Source organism: Choloepus didactylus, chromosome 14, assembly GCF_015220235.1.
Source record: "Choloepus didactylus isolate mChoDid1 chromosome 14, mChoDid1.pri, whole genome shotgun sequence".
Taxonomy (NCBI): Eukaryota; Metazoa; Chordata; class Mammalia; order Pilosa; family Megalonychidae; genus Choloepus; species Choloepus didactylus.
Window position 1 is genome coordinate 72,858,467 of NC_051320.1, and position 20,664 is coordinate 72,879,130.

General features: G+C 37.0%; 1 protein-coding gene and 1 pseudogene across 1 annotated transcript in view; one reads left to right on the plus strand and one right to left on the minus strand.

The window, feature by feature from the left end:
• Window positions 1–7,341, minus strand: part of EIF3H (eukaryotic translation initiation factor 3 subunit H) — a 115,150-nt gene extending 107,809 nt beyond the window's left edge. The window contains exon 1 of the mRNA XM_037802764.1: window positions 7,184–7,341. Coding sequence (XP_037658692.1) covers window positions 7,184–7,315 — 132 coding nt within the window. The 5' untranslated portion in view covers window positions 7,316–7,341. The remainder of the gene's footprint in view (window positions 1–7,183) is intronic.
• Window positions 7,342–7,367: 26 nt separating this feature from the next.
• On the plus strand, window positions 7,368–10,158 carry LOC119508875 (annotated as a pseudogene).
• The last annotated feature ends 10,506 nt before the right edge of the window (window positions 10,159–20,664 follow it).

The window sequence follows — 20,664 nt, forward strand, 5'->3', positions numbered from 1 at the left end:
TGCTTTTATCCACTTAATTAGATTGTCAAGCAGAGACAAGAAGAGAGATGAACCCAAATCCTGAAGCACTCCAACATGCAGACAGGAAAAAAGAAGCCAAAATTAAAGACAAGTGAGTGGCCTATAAGGTAGGACGGTGATTGACTGGGTCAAAAACTGATTAAGAAGTCTCCAGGATTCAGGAAGGGAGGAGGAGTGAAAAAGAAGGGAGGCACCATAAGGTTTTAAAATTGAAAGGAATACTGACAATCATTTTGTGGATGTGGAAATGTAGTTCTGGAGTTCAAGTACAGGAAGCATTGTTAGTTACTGGGGAAGTGGGACTATCATTGCTCTTTCTACAGTATCACACTACAGTGGCAAAGGTGGCATTTAAAGCCTGAATGACTTGGGAAATGGTAATAAGGATGAAAGTGACCAAGATACTGACCATTACTCTGAATGTTTACTAAGACACAGGTATCATACTAAGCACTTTACATTTCATTTGCACAATCCTTATAACTACTTTGTCATCATCACCATTTTACAGAGGAAAAATCTGAAGCCCATGGAGTTTCAAAAACATGCTCAAAGTAACAATTAGTGCTACAATAAGAATTTGGATCCAGGTCTGTCTTCAGCATTTCTTAGTCATTATGTAATACTGCCTCCCTAAGAGTAACAATTGTTAATCAAGACAGGAGGGGAAAAAAAGAAAGAACAAAAGTAGGATTTAAGAAAGTAGTTAAATCATTTGAGCTTGAACACATACAGTGTGGATTATCTATAGGACATCCAGGTTGAGACATTATGCAAGGGGTAGAAATTCTTTATTATTCCATGTAAAGAAAAATCCACTAACAAATCTAGAGTACTTGGTATCGCCTGCAACTACAGCAGTATCTGGCATACGGAAGGTACAATTTAAATGTTCCCTACATGAATTAAGCTACCTGGGAAGCATTCATGATTAAAATATGAGCAATCAATCAAACAAACAAACCTAATCAAAAGCCTCAGAATCTAGCTGCCCCCTATTTTTTTAAATGACAGAAAGGCAGAGATCTGCAGAAAGGGAAAGAGAAGTTATTAAGAATGCACTGTGTTAGTATTTATATAACTAAGCAAAAACACTGTGAATAAGAGAATTCCATGAACTTTTCAAGAATGTGAAATAACTAACCCTCAAGGCCTTTTACTTGCCCTTGTTATGATTCTGTGATCACTTGTAAACTTCTGATTTTTACTTTGATTCCCAATCACCCTGTTAATCAAAGACAGTGCTTTTGGTGGCAGATATAAGAATTTGGGTCACTGAAAAGTCATACCCTTCACAGCAAATTAGTAAATTGACATTTGCATTTATAAATCAATCTATTATGAACAGGATTAATCAATCTTTTGGAACTAATCAACTCTAAGAGAGCTGATAAAAATACTAATTCGTGAAGCTACAAAATTGAGAACAAGTCTCTTGACTTTGCTGAGCCCACTGCCAGGTTGTTAAACTCTAAATGATCCAGTGTGTCTCTAAATACAGCTCTCTTTTTATTTCAACAATCTCTCTTATAGCACCAGGACACTATTAGTGGTATACCTTCATTACTCTCCAATGTTAGACAGCAAGTGCCTTAGGCCATTCTCTCTTCATCACAGTACTCAGCCCTAAAATATCTGCTGAATAAACTACCTCTACCAAACAGATTTATGCCACCAAGCTGTTGCTTTTTCAACTTTGGAAACTAAATGGTTCAAAGAGAGGTTTTGTGACATAAGCCAACTTAATAAGAAATGTGTTTCCAAGAAATGAGTTAAACATTTTCCAAGCACATAAATGGTACTTAATTTTATACATACAGTCCTTTCACCAATTGATTTTCAACATATAAAGATATGTCATTTATTCCTGAACATACACCAGCCTCCAATGGGGCACGGAAAGCCAGAAGTGTCTTAAGAAGAAGAGATATTACTGTGCATTTTCGGAGTATGATGCAAGCGACACTTAAAAAGAATAGGACAAAGTATCTCCAAAGTTAATTTCTTGCTTGTATCTTTCCAACCCTACCATCACTAGACAGTAAGCTCATAATAATAACAACAACAATTACTAAGTGCTTACTATGCGTCACCACATGAATTTTCTCATTTAATCTACCCAACTCCATAAACCAAGTATTTATCATCTCCATGTGACAGATGAAGAAACTGAGCCTTCGAAAGCTTAGCTTGCCTAAGGTCACAGAGCTGGTAAGTGGGAGAGCTGGGAAGAATGAATGACTCCAGAATCTAAGCTCTTAACCACCAGTCTATATTTCCTTAATAAGTTTATATATTTCAGTTACACGGGACAAAGATGGTCATTATATGCTGATAAAGAGGACAATGCTTCAACAGGAAGATGTAACAATTATAAACACATGTGCACCTAAGAGCAGAGCCCCAAAATACATAAAGCAAATACAGACAGATTTTAAAGGAGAAATTGACAACTCTACAATAATAGTAGGAAATATTCACACACCACTCTCAATAATGGATAGAACATCTACTCAAAAGAAATAAGCCAGATGGACCTAATAGACATACACAGAATACTGCACCCAATGAAAACAGAACACACATTCTTCTAGAGTGCACATGGACAACTTTTCAGGATAGAACATATTCTGGGTTACAAAAGTATCAATAAATTCAAAAATATTGAAATCACACAATGTATATTCTCTGACACCAACGGAATAAAGCTAGAAATCAATAACAGGGAGAAATGGAAAATTCACAAAGATGGAAATTAAACAACATACTCTTACACAACCAATGGGCTAAAGAGGAAATCAGAAGAGAAATTAGGAAGTATCTTGAGGCAAATGAAAATGAAACTACAACACACCAAAACTTATAGCATGCAGCAAAGGCAGTGCTGAAAGGAAAATTTACAGCTCTAAATGCTAACATTAAAAAAAGAAGAAAGACTTCAAATCAGAGACCTAACCTCAAAACGGAAGAAATGGAAAAAGAAGAGCAAACTAAACCGAAAGCGAGCAGAGGAAGGAAAAAAAAACAAAGATTAGAGCAGAGAGAAATGAAATAGAAAACAAAAAACAACAGAGAATCAACAAAACCAAAATTTGGTTCTTTGAAAAAACCAATAAAATTGACAAATCTTTAGTTAGACTGAAAGGAATAAAAGAGAGGATACAAATAACAAAAATCAGAAATAAGAAGGGGGATATTACTACTGATCCCGCTGAAATAAAAAAGACTGTAAGAGGATACTATGAACAACCCTACACCAATAAGTTAGATAACCTAGACGAAATGAACAAATTCTTAAAAAACACAAACTACCTACATTGACTCAAAAAGAAATAAAAGATCTCAACAAACTTAATTACTAGTAAAAAGATTGAATCGGTAATCAAAAAAACTCCCAACAAAGAAAAGCCCAGGACCAGATGGCTTCACAGGGCAATTCTACTCAAAATTCCAAGAAGATTTAACAACAGTTCTCTTCCAAAAAACTGAAGAGGAGGGAACACTCCCCACCTCATTGTATGAGGCCAACATCACCCTCATACCAAAGCTGGATAGAGATACCACAAGAGAAGAAAACTACAGACCAATATCTCTTTTGAATATAGATGCAAAAATCCTGAACAAAATACTAGCAAACCAAATCCAACAGCATATTAAAAGGATTATACACCATGATCAAATGGGATTTATCCCTGGTATGCAAGGTTCAACATAAGAAAATTAATGTACTACACCACATTAACAGAATGAAGGAAAAAAGCCACACGATCTTTGACAAAACACAGCACACTTTCCTGACAAAAAAACACTCAGAACACTAAAGTAGAACATGATAAAGAGCATATATTAAAAGCCCACAGCTGATGTCCTAATTAATGGTGAAAGACTAAAAGCTTTCCCTCTAACATAAGGAATAAGACAAGGATGCCCACTGTTACCACTGTCATTGAACACTGTACTGAAGTTCTCACCAGTTCTCACAAGAGCAATTAGGCAAGAAAAAGAAATTAAAGGCATTCAAATTGGAAAGGAAGAAGTGAAACTTTCTCTATTTGCAGATGATATAATCCTACATACACAAAATCCTGAAAATTCCACAACAAAGCTCCTAGAGCTAATAAATGAATTTCAGCAAAGTGGCAGGATATAAGATCAACACCCACAAATCAGTAGTTTCTATACACAAGCAATGAACAATCAGAAGAAGAAATTAAGGAAAAAAAAATCTATTCCCAATAGCAACTAAAAGAATCAAATATCTAGGAACAAATCTAACCAAGGATTTAAAGGACTTACAGAAAATTACAAAACATTGCTAACAGAAACTGAAGACCTAAGTAAATGGAAGGATATTCCATGCTCATGAATTGAAAGACTAAATATCATTAAGATGTCAATACTACCCAAAGTAATTTATAGATTCAATGCAATCCCAATCAAAATTCCAACAATCTTCTTTGCAGAAATGGAAAGCCAATCATCAAATTTATATGGAAGGGTAAGGGACCCCAAATAGCTAAAGTCATCTTGAAAAGGAAGAATGAAGTTGGAGGACTCACACTTCCTGATCTTAAAAAACTTATTTCAAGGCCACTGTAATCAAAACACAAGGACAAACATATAGACCAACGGAACAGAATTAAGAGCTCAGAAATCAACCCTCACATTTATGGCAAACTGATTTTTGATAAGGTGGCAAAGACCACAAAATTGGGAAAAAATAATCTGAACAAATGGTGCTGGGAAAACTGAATGTCCATTTATCAAAAAAAAAGGAGAATCCCTATCTCACTCCATATACAAAAATCAACTCAAAAAAAAAAAAAAAAAAAGACCTATATAGAAGAGCCAGAATGCTCAAACTCCTAGAAAAAAACGTAGCAAAGTATTTTCAGGACCTTGTGTTAGGCAATGGTTTCTTAGAATTTGCACCCAAACCACAAGTAACAAAAGATAAAATAGATAAATGGGACCTCATCAAATTTAAAAACTTTCATACCTCAAAAGACTTGATCACAAAAGTAAAACAGCCAACATGATGGGAGAAAATAATTGGAAACCATATATCCAATAAAGGATTACCATACAAAGAAATCCTTCAACTTAACAATGAAAAGACAAACAACCCAGTTAAACAATGGACAAAAGACCTGAACAGATAAGATATACACAAAGAAGATACACAAATGGCCAGAAAGCATATGAAAAGATGCTCAACATCACTAGCCATCAGGAAAATGCAAATCAAAATGACAATGAGATACCATTTCATACACATTAGAACTGCTGCTATTAAAAACATCAAAAAAAAAAAAGAAAAAAAAAACAGAAAATAAGTGTTGGAGAGAATGTGGAGAAACAGGAAATAGGAACACTTCGTTCAACACTGGTGGCAATGTAAAATGGTGCAGCTGCTGTGGAAGACAGTTTGGTAGTTTCTCAGAAAACTAAGTATAGAACTACCATATGACCTAGCAACCCACAGGGTATATACCCCAAAGAAATGAAAACAGGTACTCTAACAGATATTTGAACACCAACGTTCATAACGGCATTATTCACAATTGCCAAAAGATGGAAGCAAACCCAATGTCCATCAATCGATGAATCGATAAATGTGCCATATACACACCATGGAATATTAATGCAGTTATAAAAAGGAATGAAGTCCTGATACATGTGGTAACATGGATGAACCTTGAAAACATCATGTTGAGTGAAATAAGTAAGGCACAAAAGGACAAACATTGAACAACTTCACTGTTTTGAAACAATTAGAATAAGCAAACTCACAGAGTCAGAGTCTAGAATATAGGTTACCAGGGGACAGGTGGGGATAGGGAATGAAAGTCAAGGATTAAAATGTTATGAGGTTACTATCTGGAATAATGGAAACTTTTTGGTAACGGGTGATGGTATCACATCATTGGGAATGCAATTAACAGCACTGAAATACATATCTGAATGTGATTAAAAGGGGAAATATTAGATTGTATATCTAACATTTTTTAATAAACTTAAAAAAAATTCATGGAACCACACTACACAGTGAATCCTAAGTTAAACCATGGACTTTAATTAATAGTACAATTATAAAAATGTGCCCTTAAGTTAAACCATGGACTTTAATTATTAAATAGTACAATTATGTAACTGTGCTATCATCAATTTTAACAAATGCTCCACAGCAATGAAAGGTGTTGATGGTGGAGTAGTATATGGGAATCCTGTATTTTATTCAACATTGTTTTGTAAACCCACAACTCCTCAAATAAAAAAATAATAATAAATTACACTTTTCAATTCAATGATTCAACTATGTGAAGGACCAAAAATTATTAATTTCCACTTAAACACAGCTCCCTGAAATTAAAATTTTCAAGAATTTAAAACTACCTCCTTACTACAAATGTCTAGTCTGCACTAATAAAAGAGGCAGGAAGGCTCTCCAAGAAGAATGCTTTAAAAAATGGATTGTTTAAACATAGATTTTGCTTAGGAGCAACCGAAATAAAATTTCATATGATTTTAGATTTGTCTCTTCCCTGATTAGTCTATTCCCTTATCCAGAATCCTTAGATGTCCTAGTTCACTAACGTCAACCACTAAATACATGAACATCTCTTTGATATCTTTTATGTTCTCGAGTATAAGCTCTTGGTAAAAGTTTATTCCAATCATGCAGTTTCAGGGAAAGCGATGAACCGAAGTCTCAAAAGTGTGTCTACAAAGTAAATTTCCACTTGGGAAGTTACAGATGTCAGATTCCAGTAGGGAAGCTATGAAAGGTTTCCCTTACTCTGACCTTCTAGGAGCCCTGAATTAGGGTCTAGATCCTTCTGCACACCTCCGTCACCTGTTTGTCTCCCACAAGAATCTTTCTCCAAATCTCCTCCCAGCCACCTCAAAAGACCACCCCTAGGATCCCTCACATACACCTCTAGCTTTGGCCCCATTTCTCAACCCTCAACTCTCCCCTCAGAAAGCAAAGAAGGCTAACGCATCTCCCCAGCGATAAGTGAGATCATGGAGGAGGGTGCTAAGGCAAACTTTGGCCCAGTCACAGGAAGCCTAAAGAGGGGGCGGCAGGGAAACGTGTCTGGCGGGACGGGACTGGAAACTCGCTCCCCACGTGGACCTGGGAAGATGGTACCCCACTCACCAGGCCATCGATTTGTACTTGCTTCACAGCCCAGTCTCCGGAGCCGCCTTTGCCTTTGCCTTTCCCGGCTGCGCCGGTGGCTGTAGTGGAAGAGGAGGCAGGAGAGCCAGTACCTTCCTTGCGGGACGCCATCTTCCCAGCCAAACAGGAAGAAAGAGAAACGTGAGTATCCGGAAGCGGAAGTACAGCTCGCGTGACGCTGCGCCCAATCCCGGGTTCGCCCGGCGGAACTAGGAGGAGAGTCGAAGGTAGGGCTCTGCCTCCTCTTTTCCTGACTTTCCGCTTTCCCTGGGAGGAGCTTTTGTACAATCCGCGTTTGAGGGTTTTTTTTTCTAATTGCGTGTTTTAAGACAAAAGTAAACGTTTCTTAGCGTTTTCCACTTTATATTTAGTCAGTCTCTGTTAGATGGTCATAACGTTATAGTTCACATTTCTGTTACGTCTCGTATGTAAAAGTACTTTCACTTCTGTTTTTTTTAAAAACCCATTTCCAAGCATGTAAACTATAAGAAGCTATACCAGCTTGCATTGGTATATATATATATATTAGGAAACAGATATGATCTGCTCGACGTCATTCTGTTAATTAATGAAGAGCCGGCATTGCATAATTTGTCTTACGTAATTTTAGTTAGCCATCTCAACCACTTAGTGTGTACAGAAGTGAATTAAAACATGGGAACTTCGGTCAGAATTATCAAAACAAAAAATAGGCTTTCGCTGCTACCAATTTCATATAGAGATTCACATGAGTAAAGCGCCAGAGCAGTTATTTATGTAAAGTGTTAAATGATGATGCAGAACATATCATTGCCTAAAAAACGCGGACTTATGACACATTACTCTGAAATAAACATCTTAATTCTTTAAAAGAATACTTGACAACTTTAAAAAGCCTTTTAGGTACGGAACTTAAAACATTCCTTCTCATTCAGTAGAGAATGTTTTCCTCATTCAATATGTATGTATGCAGAACTGATGAAGTAGATACATAAATGAAGGACAATTTCTGCCCTGAAGTTTTTTTTATTGTTTTTGTTGTTGGGGTGTTTTAGTTTAGTTAGATGCTCAGCGGAGATAACATGAAGTGGGTTAGCTTTAAACAATGAGAGTTTATTAGCTTATGATTTGGAGCCCATGAGAATGTCCAAATCAAGGCATCATCGAGGCATGCTTTTCTCCCTGAAGACCGGCTGTCCTGTGCTCCTTGGCCCCTCTGCCACATGGCAAGGCACATGGTGGCAGCTGCTGGTCTCTCCCTTCTCTTCAAGTTTCCTGGCTTTCAGCTTCTTGCTTCCATAGCATTTTTTCCTCTTTATTCATTCCATTTATACAAGACTCCAGTAAGAGAATTAAGACCCATCCTGAATGATGTGAACCACACCTTAACTGAAGTAACTGCATCAAAAAAATCCTACTTACACCCTCAGAAATGGAGTAGATTTAAGAACATGCTTTTCTGGGGTACATAGAGCTTCAAACTACTACATGGGGTGTGTGAGGAAATGTTGTATTACAATCTGGGATCAGAAATAGTTACACCTGGTGAAGGTTTTCAGGATACATTCCCGATACAAAATGAAAAAATAATATCCAGTATTTTCAAATGTTCCACAAATTTAGAAGGATTGAAAGTTGATCGTGGTAAAATTACACTAGAAATCAGAAATAGGAAAAAGGAAGGAAGGGAGGGAGGGAGGAAGGAACCATAAAGAACTGGGAGGAGGGGTAAAGGAGAGGGGAAGGGAAAAAAGAAAGAAAGAAAATCCCTCATGGAAGAACCAGAATTGGGAGTTTGTGCATGCCATTCGGTATGGAATGATGAGCAGCACAGAAAACCCAGGATACTTATGAACAATAATAAATGTATTTGCTTTATCCTATGTTATACATAACAATTATTTTTCAAAATTACAATACCAATATTATCACTAATAATAAAATACCGAGTAGAGTTTAAAATTTCTTTTCAATTTATTGTCCTTGGAAATATTTCACTAAGATTTTAAAGTCATGTGTCCTAAACACTTTACATACGCTCTTTCAGTCTGACCCAGGGTGGTGCTTGTGGTCCCTCTGAAACAGTGCTCCCCAGAGCCTAGAGGTACAAATATAAAAGAAATTAAGGGAAAAAAAAATCCCTACAAAGTAGAATTTGAATTAGGAAATCAATATAAACATCCTAGATGGAAAGGGCCTAGAAGAAGCAATCACATTTCCTTCCTGGATCACCGGCTGCTCCTTTCTTATTTGTCACCATTGCTGATTCCTCTACCCCTCGCCAATCTTTAAATGTTGAAGAACACCAGAATTCCCACTGTTTCCAGTGCATCCGTGTATGAGAACATTGGCGTCATCCTTGACCCCTCTGTTTCTCTTAAGCCCCACCCCTGATCCATCAGAAAATCCTATATGCTCCATCTTAAAATCGTATTTATCTGCGAACTCGGCAGGAGGCTGCAGGAGTCTGGCGGCGGATTGGAGCCGGGTGTGCGTTCCAGCGATCGCGTGGGCCGTGGGCACTGGGGGCCTGGCGCGCCACGTACACCAGCACCAAGGGGCCCAGGTCGCGCGGCGCCGCCAACGTCCTGCGCAGCAGCAGGTGGAAAGCAGGCTCGGAGAGCTCCTGAAATGCTGGCAGTCGCCACAGCCGACGTCCCCTAGGGTGCAGCAGCGGGGACCCTGGCCCCTGTCGAGCCGGAGACGCGGACTCTAGTTCTATTGGGTGATCGGCCGGCGGTTCCCCGGACGGGCCCAGGAGATGTATACATTGGCCCACGAGGAGAGCGTTAGCTTTGTGTCCGTAGGTTGGCAGCAGGTGGAGCAGCAGCTGGACGGCCGCTCGGCGTTAGCGGGCCAATGGCCGTACGATACCTGAAGAGGACCCCCGACCCTGACTGCAGGGTTTTGTGCCCATCGACTTGGACGAATGTTGGGCGTAGCAGTTGTTGTCTGCAATCACCAACTGCTCATAGCAGCTGTCTCCAAAGGAGTGTTGCCCTAGCTGAGCCTGGCCCTGCCGCACAGCGGACACTCTGCCTACCAGAACAGGCCTTCCTTTGCCCTGGGCCTCGCCAGTGCCCACCACACCCGAAGTGCCACCATTTGGACTTTTGCACCTGCTGTCCCCTCACCCGACTGTCCCAGACTGCCAGGAGCAAGGGGCTGAACTTGTCTGACCTCAATCCTTCTCACTGTGCCATGGAGCTGGCAGGGAGGAGCTCCAGAGTAATAATGAAGTTGAGAACTTCTCCCCATCCCTGGGAAAAAAAAAAGTATATATCCAAAAGAAATGAAGACTTATATTGACACAATAACCTGTACTCAAATATTTATAGCAAGTTTATTCAAAATAGTAAAAAAAACCTGAAACAACTCAATTATACTTCAACAGGTGAATGATTAGACAAACTCTGCTAAACCATACAGTGGAACACTACTACAGCAATGAAAAGGAACAAGCTATTGATACAAACTTCAATCTGGATGAATTTCCAGAGGGTTATGCTGATTGAGAAAAGTCAGTTTCAAAAGGTTAAATAATGCCTGGTTCCATTTACAGTACACTGTTGAAATAACAAAATTGTAGAAACAAAGAAGAGGTTAGTCCCTTGGGAAGACTGTCACTGCAAAGGAGAGGCTAGGCCTGCTTATAATTGTGCCTAAGTGTCTCCTCCTGAATGCCTCTTTGTTGCTCAGATGTGGCCCCGTCTCTCTAGCTAAGCCAACTTGGCAGATGAATCACTGCCCTCCACCCTACATGGGATCTGACACCCAGGGGTGTAAATACCCCTGGCAACGTGGAATATGACTCCCAGGGAGGAATCTGGACCCGGCATCGTGGAATGGAGAACATCTTCTTGACCAAAAGGGGGATGTGAAATGAAACGAAATAAGTTTCATTGGTTGAGAGATTACAAAAGGAGCAGAGAGGTCATTCTGGTGGGCACTCTTATGCATAATATAGATAACCCTTTTTAGGTTCTAATGAATTGGAATAGCTAGCAGTAAATACCTGAAATTATCAAACTACAACCCAGAGCCCTTGAATCTTGAAGACAATTGTATAAAAATGTAGCTTAGGAGGGGTGACAATGTGATTGGGAAAGCCATGTGGATCACATTCCCCTTTGTCCAGTGTATGGGATGGATGAGTAAAAAACAGGCAAAAAAAAAAAAGCACCCAGTGATCTTTTTTACTTTAACTGTACCTTTTCACTTTAATTTTTATTCTTATTACTTTTGTATGTGTGGTAATGAAAATGTTCAAAAATTAATTTTGGTGATGGACGCACAACTATATGGTGGTATTGTGAACAATTGGTTGTACACTTTGTATGACTGTATGGTATGTGAATATATCTCAATAAAATTGAATTATTAAAAAAAAAAGATTAGTCGTTGCTAGTGGATAAGGAGAAGATGGGCTGGAAGGAAAGTTGGTGAGGCTAAAAAACGACAACATAAGGGATCCTGGTGGTGATGGAAATGTTTTGTATCTTGTCTGTATCAATGTCAATATTTTGGTTGTGATATAGTACAATAGTTCTGCAAGATGTCACCATTCATAGAAACTGGGTAAAGGGTACATAGAATTTCTCTGCATTATTTCTTACAACTGCATGCGAGCCTACATTTATCTCAAAATAAGTTTGATAATAACAAGGACCAGAATCCAACCCCTTCTTATCACTCTACAACTGCTACAAAATCACCATCATCTCTTCCCAGAAGTACTGCAGTAGTCTCCTAATTGGTCTCCCTGCTTCCACCCTTTCAGAATGTTTGCAACACTGCAGCCAGAATGTTCCTTTAAACCTTTAGATCCATTCATTTCACACCTCTACTCCAAATCCTCCCATGGATTTTACTTGAAATGAAAGCCAAAATCTTACAAACGGTCTGTAATCATTTCCTCCACCCTACCCAGACTCCCTTATTTCTATTACTCTAAATAGGTGGAATTCGAGTATATAAGATAGTCATTTAAATTGAGTGATATGGACTCTGATAGGAAAATATCATCAAGACCTAAATTTTTAAAATACATTCTCAGAGATCTTTTGGATTATTGGCACTGAACTTATTTGAAGTTGCCTTGGCTTTAAAGTACCTTAGAAATGAAACAAAATGGAAAATTCTTCCATACTTGAATTTTTCTTTTCATCTAAACCAATAAAAATTTAGCTGGAATAGTGATATAGCATTAGTTGATGGGGCAGCTGCAGTAACTTGGAGAAGCTGTGGAGTCAAACTTCAAATACAACATTTGAAAAAATTCATGTACAATTTTCTTATTTTGTTATTATACTGTGGTTATGTAAGAAAATGTCAGTGTTCTTAGAAAATACACAGTAATGTATTTAGAAGTAATGGGACATTGAATTAACAACTTATCTCAAATAGCTCAGAAAAATATATCTATATAAAAAGAGGATGACAATGTGTTCCGGTGTGCTAATGCTGCAGTTATGCAAAATACCAGAAATGAATTGGCTTTTATAAAGGGGGTTTATTTGGTTACAAAGTTACAGTCTTAAGACCATAAAGTATCTAAGGTAAGGCATCAGCAATAGGGTACCTTTACTGGAGAATGGCCATTGGCATCTGGAAAACCTCTGTTACCTGGGAAGGCGTGTGGCTAGCATCTGCTTGCTCCCAGGTTGTGTTTCAAAATGGCGTTCTCCAAAATGTCTCTTAGCTGCAGCTTCCATGGCCATCTTCAAAATGTCTCTCAACTGTATCTCTAAAATGTTACTCTCAGTTGTTCTCCAAAATGTCACTCTTAGCTGCCCTGAGGTCCCTCTGTTTGTGAGCTCTTTTTATAGGACTCCAGTGAACTAATCAAGACCCACCCTGAATGGGCGGGGCCACATTTCCATGGAAACATTCAAGCAAGAGGTCACACCCTAAGCGAAATTGTCACTCACAGTTGGGTGGGTCACATCTCCATGGAAACACTCAGTCAGAAGGTTCCAACCTAATCAACACTAATAAGTCTGCCCCCACAAGATTGCATTAAACAATATGGCTTTTTCTGGGAGACATAATATGTACAAACCAGCACACAACACACATATAAAATGTTTACATTTGGGCAATCTGGGTAAGGGATATGTGGGAGTTCTTTGTTGCAACTTTTTTTGTAAGTTTGAAAATATTTTAAAATCAGAAGTAAAAATTAAAGACTAGATGAAAAGGACAATATATATACAAAATATAACACATATACATAAAAGTATTGGATGCTGAATGGACGCTTTTAAATACATTTCATTATTTGATACTGCCTTTGTGTGACAAGCTCTCAGAGCAGATTTTTTTTGTTGTTCACAGACTTTTTTTCTTTTTAGCAAATAATAAAAAAGATGATAAAAAGAAAAATAACATGTCATGCAATACAATATTATAATAAGGACAGAAAACAACACCACTACCAAGAATCCCATATCCCTCCCTTATATCCTCTTCTCATACACATTTAGCTTTGGTATATTGCCTTGGTTACATTTAATGGAAGCATAATGCAATGTTACTGTTGACCATAGACTCCAGTTTGCTTTCATTATGTTTTTTCCCAAATACCATCCCTTTTTCAACACTCTGCCTGGTTGACATTCATGTGTTCTCCCATATGTAAAAACATGTTTATATTTATACATTTAGTAACAGTCATTGGCCACTCCAGTTTTTGCCAAGTTATATAGTCCCAGTCTTTATCATCTATCTTTACCTCTGGTGTCATACATTCCATTATCCCACCTTTCAGCTTTACTCACAGATGTCTTTGTTCAGTGTACTTACAGTATTGTGCTACCATCACACAGTATTATACTATCTATTTCTGGATCTATACAATCAATCCTGCTGAACATTCTGTAGTCCTTCAGCATCAAATGCCCAATCTCTACCCTCTTTCTATCTCCTGGTAGTCTATGTTGTCAGCTTTTAACTCTCTCAGAGCAGATTTTGATTTAGGAGGGCTTTTAGCCAACTTGCTTTTCAACACTTCTTTGACTCAAATGTGAGCAACCAAGATTTATACTAACATTTGAACACACAAAGATGGATGGTTGCAACCATTAAGTTATATTTCTACCTCCAAAAAAAAAGGCAGTTTGACATTGTAGGTATTAATTTCATTGTGGGTATTAATTTACTGAATAAAATAACTGAATCCTATATTCCCAACAATATGTTCTTCATCTTCCCTGTCTCAGGAATTCAAGTTTTTAGTGTGCTTCTGTATTTTTCTGGAAATATTTCAAATTTAGTCAAAGGCAAAATGAAAGAAGATGGTGAAAGCCTTCCAAAGCAAGCTGTGAGCCTACACGGGGACAGGAAGCAAAGGATAGCCTGTCATACCTGAGTGCAAAAATGAAAAAATAAACACTCTGACAGTTTTGCTTTTGTGCCACAGTGACTCTACTCACTAGAAAAACACAGCCCAGTAAATGTCAGACTATGACCAGTCCGTGTCTTAAAACCAGCCAGTATTGGAGCTGCTTTCCCTCCATTTACTTAGTAGACCTTTGAAGTGCAATAAAATGAGTCAAGACGCCAAAATGAATCGAAGGATTTTCTTTAATGTCACTGTATTCCTTTTTAATATGCAGATGTGGCCTGCTTCCAGACCTCTATGGAAGGCAAGTTTCCTCTGAACAACTGACAGTCTTGGGCCTCAGCTGAAGCAGCCATCTAGGTGATGGGGTAGGTAGACATGGAGTGTTCCTTCTCAGGGTTCCCAGCCAAACTCTAGAGGACCAAATTAGCATCTTTTCCAGTCTTGGTGTGAGTAAAGGTTGGTAGAATGTAATTTGATCTTTCTAATTACTGTCCCTCCAGAAGTAACTGTGCATTCATGACATACAACTGAGGGGCCAGTTCCTCTTTTATGTTCTATTAGAAACATAGAAAGCAGGAAAGCACCATTTTTAAACAAAAAGTTTTCAGCAAGAGATTTTTTAAGACTTGTATAATCTTATCTCTCCTGTGTATATTATTTTCTGTGAAAGGGGCACAAAGATTCCTTTTTATTAAGCTCAAGAGTAAGAGTCATGCTTATTACCCTCATCTGTTCCCCTAAAAAGGAGCTATTATGTGATGATTGTGGGGTCTCCCAAAATATCAGATTAGTCACTCTCCTTAGAGAGGCACAACTACAGGGTATATAGAGAAACAGGAAGTCCACCCTCCAACAATACTGATGAGGAGGGAAGCAGAAGCTCTCTACTCTATAGAAATAGGAAGAAATGGAAATAACTGTCCTAGTTCCACCTCCTCAAAAGAATGTATGGTGCCATCAAAATTAATGCACTAGGTCTGAGAAACAAAAATTAGAATCAAGAAAAATTAGAAGAAATGACATCTAAATACGACAAAGCTAAAGTTCCAGAGTAAATTAGTACACATTTTAGAAGTCCACAAATATTCATTTGGCCAAAGAATCATTCAGCTTAAAACAGTAAACACCTTGCTTAATATTTAACTGGTACAGAAAAGATAGCACCTGGTAGATAGTTGAAAGAAGCTAATAGCAACAGTTTCTTCTGAATCTCTGCCTCCTCACAATGTTGTCAAGGACAAAAAAGATAACATATGCAGCTGATCTTAAATTTCCTTAAAGCAAGGTTATTATAAAAGTGATACAATCATTTTTCCTGTTAAAGAGACTTTTTTAAGCTTAGGTTTAGGAAGTATTTGGCCCAGATTTAATAAATACTCCATCAGTTGGGATGGTTTGCACTGCAAGAAACCAAAAATACACAAACTGAACAACAGCAACAACAACAACAAGAAAAACAAATTAAATTATTTTAAACAATATGGAAATGTACTCTGTCACATAGCTGGATGTTTACAAGTAGGGTGTACTCCAAATGAAGCACCATAAAGACTCTAGTTCCACAGCTTTCTGATTCTCTTGACTCTGCCTTCTGCCATGTTCTGGTTCTGTCTACAAGCTAGCTACCTCTGTAATCTCAAAATAGCTGCCCATAGCAATTGATGCAATTCTCTTCTTCTTCTTTTTTTTTTTTTTTTTTCTTGTTTGTTTATTCAAAGAGAAAGAAAACCTCTCCCCCAAAAATGAAGAAAAATACTTTCTCTTTAGACTGATTGGGATCAATTTAAGTCATCTGCCTCCTTCTTTGTACATACGTGGAATGAAACTATGAGAGGTTATATTTTGACAAGCTAAGTGATTTGTTCAGTGTTGTTAAAGGAACAATAGAGAGGGTAAAGTGAGGGCCAATAAAAAGAAAGCAATATTCACTTATACATAAGACTCAGCATGTGGGTATTTTCTATATATTTGCTATAATAATAGAAATTTTTAAAATGACATTTGACTTTTTCTCCCTGTATTTGATTTATGACTTACCAACTAATATTAAAACAAAGTGATCTTGCATTGAAAACATTTGAGAATATTCTAAGAGTGATCTCTTATTTTGTGTAATATCATGTAAGAAATACCTCCTATTTGTGTAATCCAATTATAAATATTAGTCTTTGAAACAATATTCTACTGGATTTTTGAAAGCATGCTTAATTGCTTGCCACCAGGAGTTCAGTTTCTGCCCTGAAGTCCACCTGCTGCTCAAAAAAATATACAAAATCATGAAAGAGTTGTCTTCAAGATTTTGTTCAATGTAAATAAATAGTATTTTTAGAAAATCCTTTTAAAGGTTTAACTTTTAATCTTTAAACCCCTTTAAGTAGCAACAATAATATTTGCTTACCTGGAGGAATTTTATAAGGATTCATTAATCTTCTAAAATGCTTTGATGGGTTAAAATAAAAGACCGCTTCCAATATGAACTTCTCTACCAGTTTCAGGTTTGATTTAATTTAATTTCAGTAGCATTTTGTTATGCATCAAAGTAGAACTTTTTTTTCCTCTTGCTGCCACTTCTTAACTTTCCTTTCCTTCTCTATCAGTTTTTGTTTCCACCGGTTTTATTAATACCAATAAGCATTCTGTAGTAAAATTTCAGTAGAATGCACTATTCAGTAAGTTACAGTGAAACACTCAATTCCTTTCAACTAACATCACATGGCAGTACTCATTCTCTGTAAATATAATTTTCATCCAAATAAACTGTTACAGAAAACAAACTTGCTAGTCCAATTTTAGTCATCTAACTGTGACCCAATGGGGGGCACTTCTTGGTTACTGTCTGGCTTAGAGATATCCTTGACAAACAGAAATCCCTTGAAACCTTTTGTCTAAGAGGTGGTTTCTTTCTCATTTGCTTTGGAGGAAGAGCTGACTTAAGCTTACCACCTGTGCCTATGCAGGGGCCTCCAGCTTGCTTTCTTTAATTGACAACTGGGTGACACCAACATTTCCTTGATGTTTCTTGCCCAAATGGCTGGGATTCTTCATATTTAACTAACCTTTCTCAACAGAAGATGCATCCCATTTACATACCAAATCCAAATCAAATTGTTTATACTCTCAAAAGTAACAAATGTCAGGGTAGCTGCTATAGTATGTAAAAAGGTTTTAGTTTATTTTGCTTTGAAAAATACTACCTTTAAGAGAAAACCTATAAACTAGGATTATGAACCTGTTCAAAGAAAGGCAATTGTATAGGGGAATACCAACTGACATCAAGGTTTCATCAAACACATCTGTCGATATAAAATTCTCTGATTTTGACAAGTAGCTTTAACTTACTCTATCAGGATTGGGTTTGGCTGCCTATGAAAGAAACTCAAACTAACAGTTTTGCCAAGGTAGAAGTTTGTTTTTCTTCTCGTACAAAAAGAAGTCCACAGGTAGGAAGCCTGGATTCAGAATTCTAGTTCCACAGTCACAAGTGACCCAAGTTCCCTCTCTATCTGCTCTGCCAGCATTATTAGCACGTGGCCTTCCTCTTCAAGTTTACTTCATGGTCTAAAATGGGATGCTGGAGTTCTGCTCATCATATCACATCCAAATTCCAAGGAATAGTAAGGAAGGGGGTAGAAAAAACAAAAGCTATTGCTAAGCTAGCTTCCTTTTAACATCCTTCCCAGAATTCGCTTTTAACACTTCCACTTACATATCCTTGGCTAGAATTAATCATATTGCCATACCTAGATGCAAAGGCTGGGAAATTTATTCTTTTATCTGGGCACATTGCTGTCCAGAAAAATTCTGGTGATACGGGAGGCAACTCACAGTCACTGCCACATCCATTATTTTATGTTTGAGCATTTTGTGAAAAATGTCTTACAGTCATTAAAATAATGAAATAATTATGTCTATTGACTTGGGGGGATTTCCACAAGGATTGTTGGGTGAGAAAAGCAAAATGTATAGAAGTAATAAAATGATTCCATTTTTTTTATAAAAGAGTGACAAAAATCTCTACATATGTGTAGGCATGTGTGTGTATATGTATATTTCTTGACATATAAATATATGAACATGGAAAAAACTGTAGAAGAATACATACTATGTTGTTTACATGAGTTATCTGGACAAAGAGAGAGGAGATGAATATCTTTGTATTGTTCCCTTGATTCACTTATTATAACAGATGTTATTTTTGTAATTTAAAAAACATCAAAATGCTTTTTTAACAATGTGACAGTCTCAAGATCTATCCTTTATAGCACCTTTCACCATATATGAAAATTCATAGCAAACCAGTCCATGATGTAGTCTACCTTAGGGATCTTAGTGAAGAATTTAATAGGACCTCAAAATGAAGCAGCTTTACCTAAATTGTTTTAAATTACTTTTTTAGGAAAATTATTTATTTAGAGAATATGTTAGCTATATAATGTTTGGAACATTGTATTCTTTTTTGGCTAATAAATGTTAAGAAATGCTCATATTTAAACATGAATATAAGGCAGAGTAATATCACTATAGATATCTTTGCTGAATTATCTGTTATACTAGCCTTTATGTAACTAAACAAATGACCTTTGTGAATTGTATTTGATGTTTACTTATTTTATTCCATTTAAGCCATGAATCTTTCAACCAAAAGTCTTATTTGGGAGTTAGTCTCACCTTATGAATTGTATTTGATGTTTACTTATTTTATTCCATTTAGGCCATGAATCTTTCAAGAAAAAGTCTTATTTGGGAATTAGTCACACCTTATGAGAGTAAATCATTTTCATGTCAATTTAGCTTCTTCAGAATTTCATGAAGAAAAGTCAAAGTCATGTACAACAACATCCTATTGTAAACTATATTTGATCTAAACATAATAAAGAATATGAAAAGTATGAAAAAATAAGAAAAGTAAATTAATCCCTTACCAACCTCAGTTGAAAGCCAATGTCTATTTGGCATGGAAAATGTCCTGTGTCATGACCTCATTATAAAAGCTAGAAGCTAGCAAGGCTAAGACATTATTGTTCCTGCACTATAAGATCAAAATAACCTTAATGACTATTTAAAATTTTAATAATATAATAGTTTTCAAAATTAAATTTCAGTTTTAATTTTATATCCAAATAGTTAATAATGGCAATGTTTGGTTTCTGCCTTACTTCTGGCCAAATAATTGATTTTCCAATACCAGGCTAATTGGCATCCAGTGGAAAATATATTCAGTGGCCCACTTAATGAAAATATCCTATTGGATGAATGTGGTGACAATAATGACGGTGGTGTTTTACTGCAAACAGTCCTTCATGAACACTAATGCACGTAACAGTGAACTGGGAAGATTGTAATAAATGTCAATTCCTCTCAATAGTCCACTCTTTCTCAGTACTCATTCTGATGCAGGAACACGTATTTGAAGCAAGCTCACTAATAGCTATTTTTCCAGGTCCTAGGATCAAGTTTTGAGAAATGCTGCTGTAATAGAAAACTGTTTTAAACTTGATAATCAACACCAAGCTGTCTTCATGTTTGCTTAATAAGGGTCAGGTATGCAAATTGACACTGTCTGTACATAGAACTTGAACAAAATTATGCTGTAGTTTAGTAAATTTTTCTTTTAAGTGGAGTATGACTCAATGCCCTAATGCTGCACCATATTTTTCTTAATACTGAAAAATGGCCAATGGATGGAGCAGGTAGATAAGTCTGTAAGCCTACTTCTTTTTTTAATGTTTTAACCATTTTGCAAAGCTCTGGTGGGGGTAAAGTTGGGGTGGGGGTCTGCATACAGCAATAAAGAGAGGATTTGAATTGGAAACAGTGAACAGTTAATACTCAAGGATGCTGAATCCAATACTACAATGAATTTTCATGGCTTACAATTCCTAAATTTATTTCTGAAAATACTCCCCCTATTTTCAGTTAAATGTTAGCAGCCATCGAAGTGATGGCTAAACTGTACTGGGACTCTTGTTTGGGAAGATCTTGGTTCCAATTTCATATACCTCTATCTTGAAATAACATCCCGAATGTAAACAATACATTTCAGTCACTTTGTAAATCATTTTTCTGCGTGGTTCTTTCTCTGAATCTTTAGCCAACACTTTATTTGGGACAGATTCCAGGCCAGGACAAAAATGCA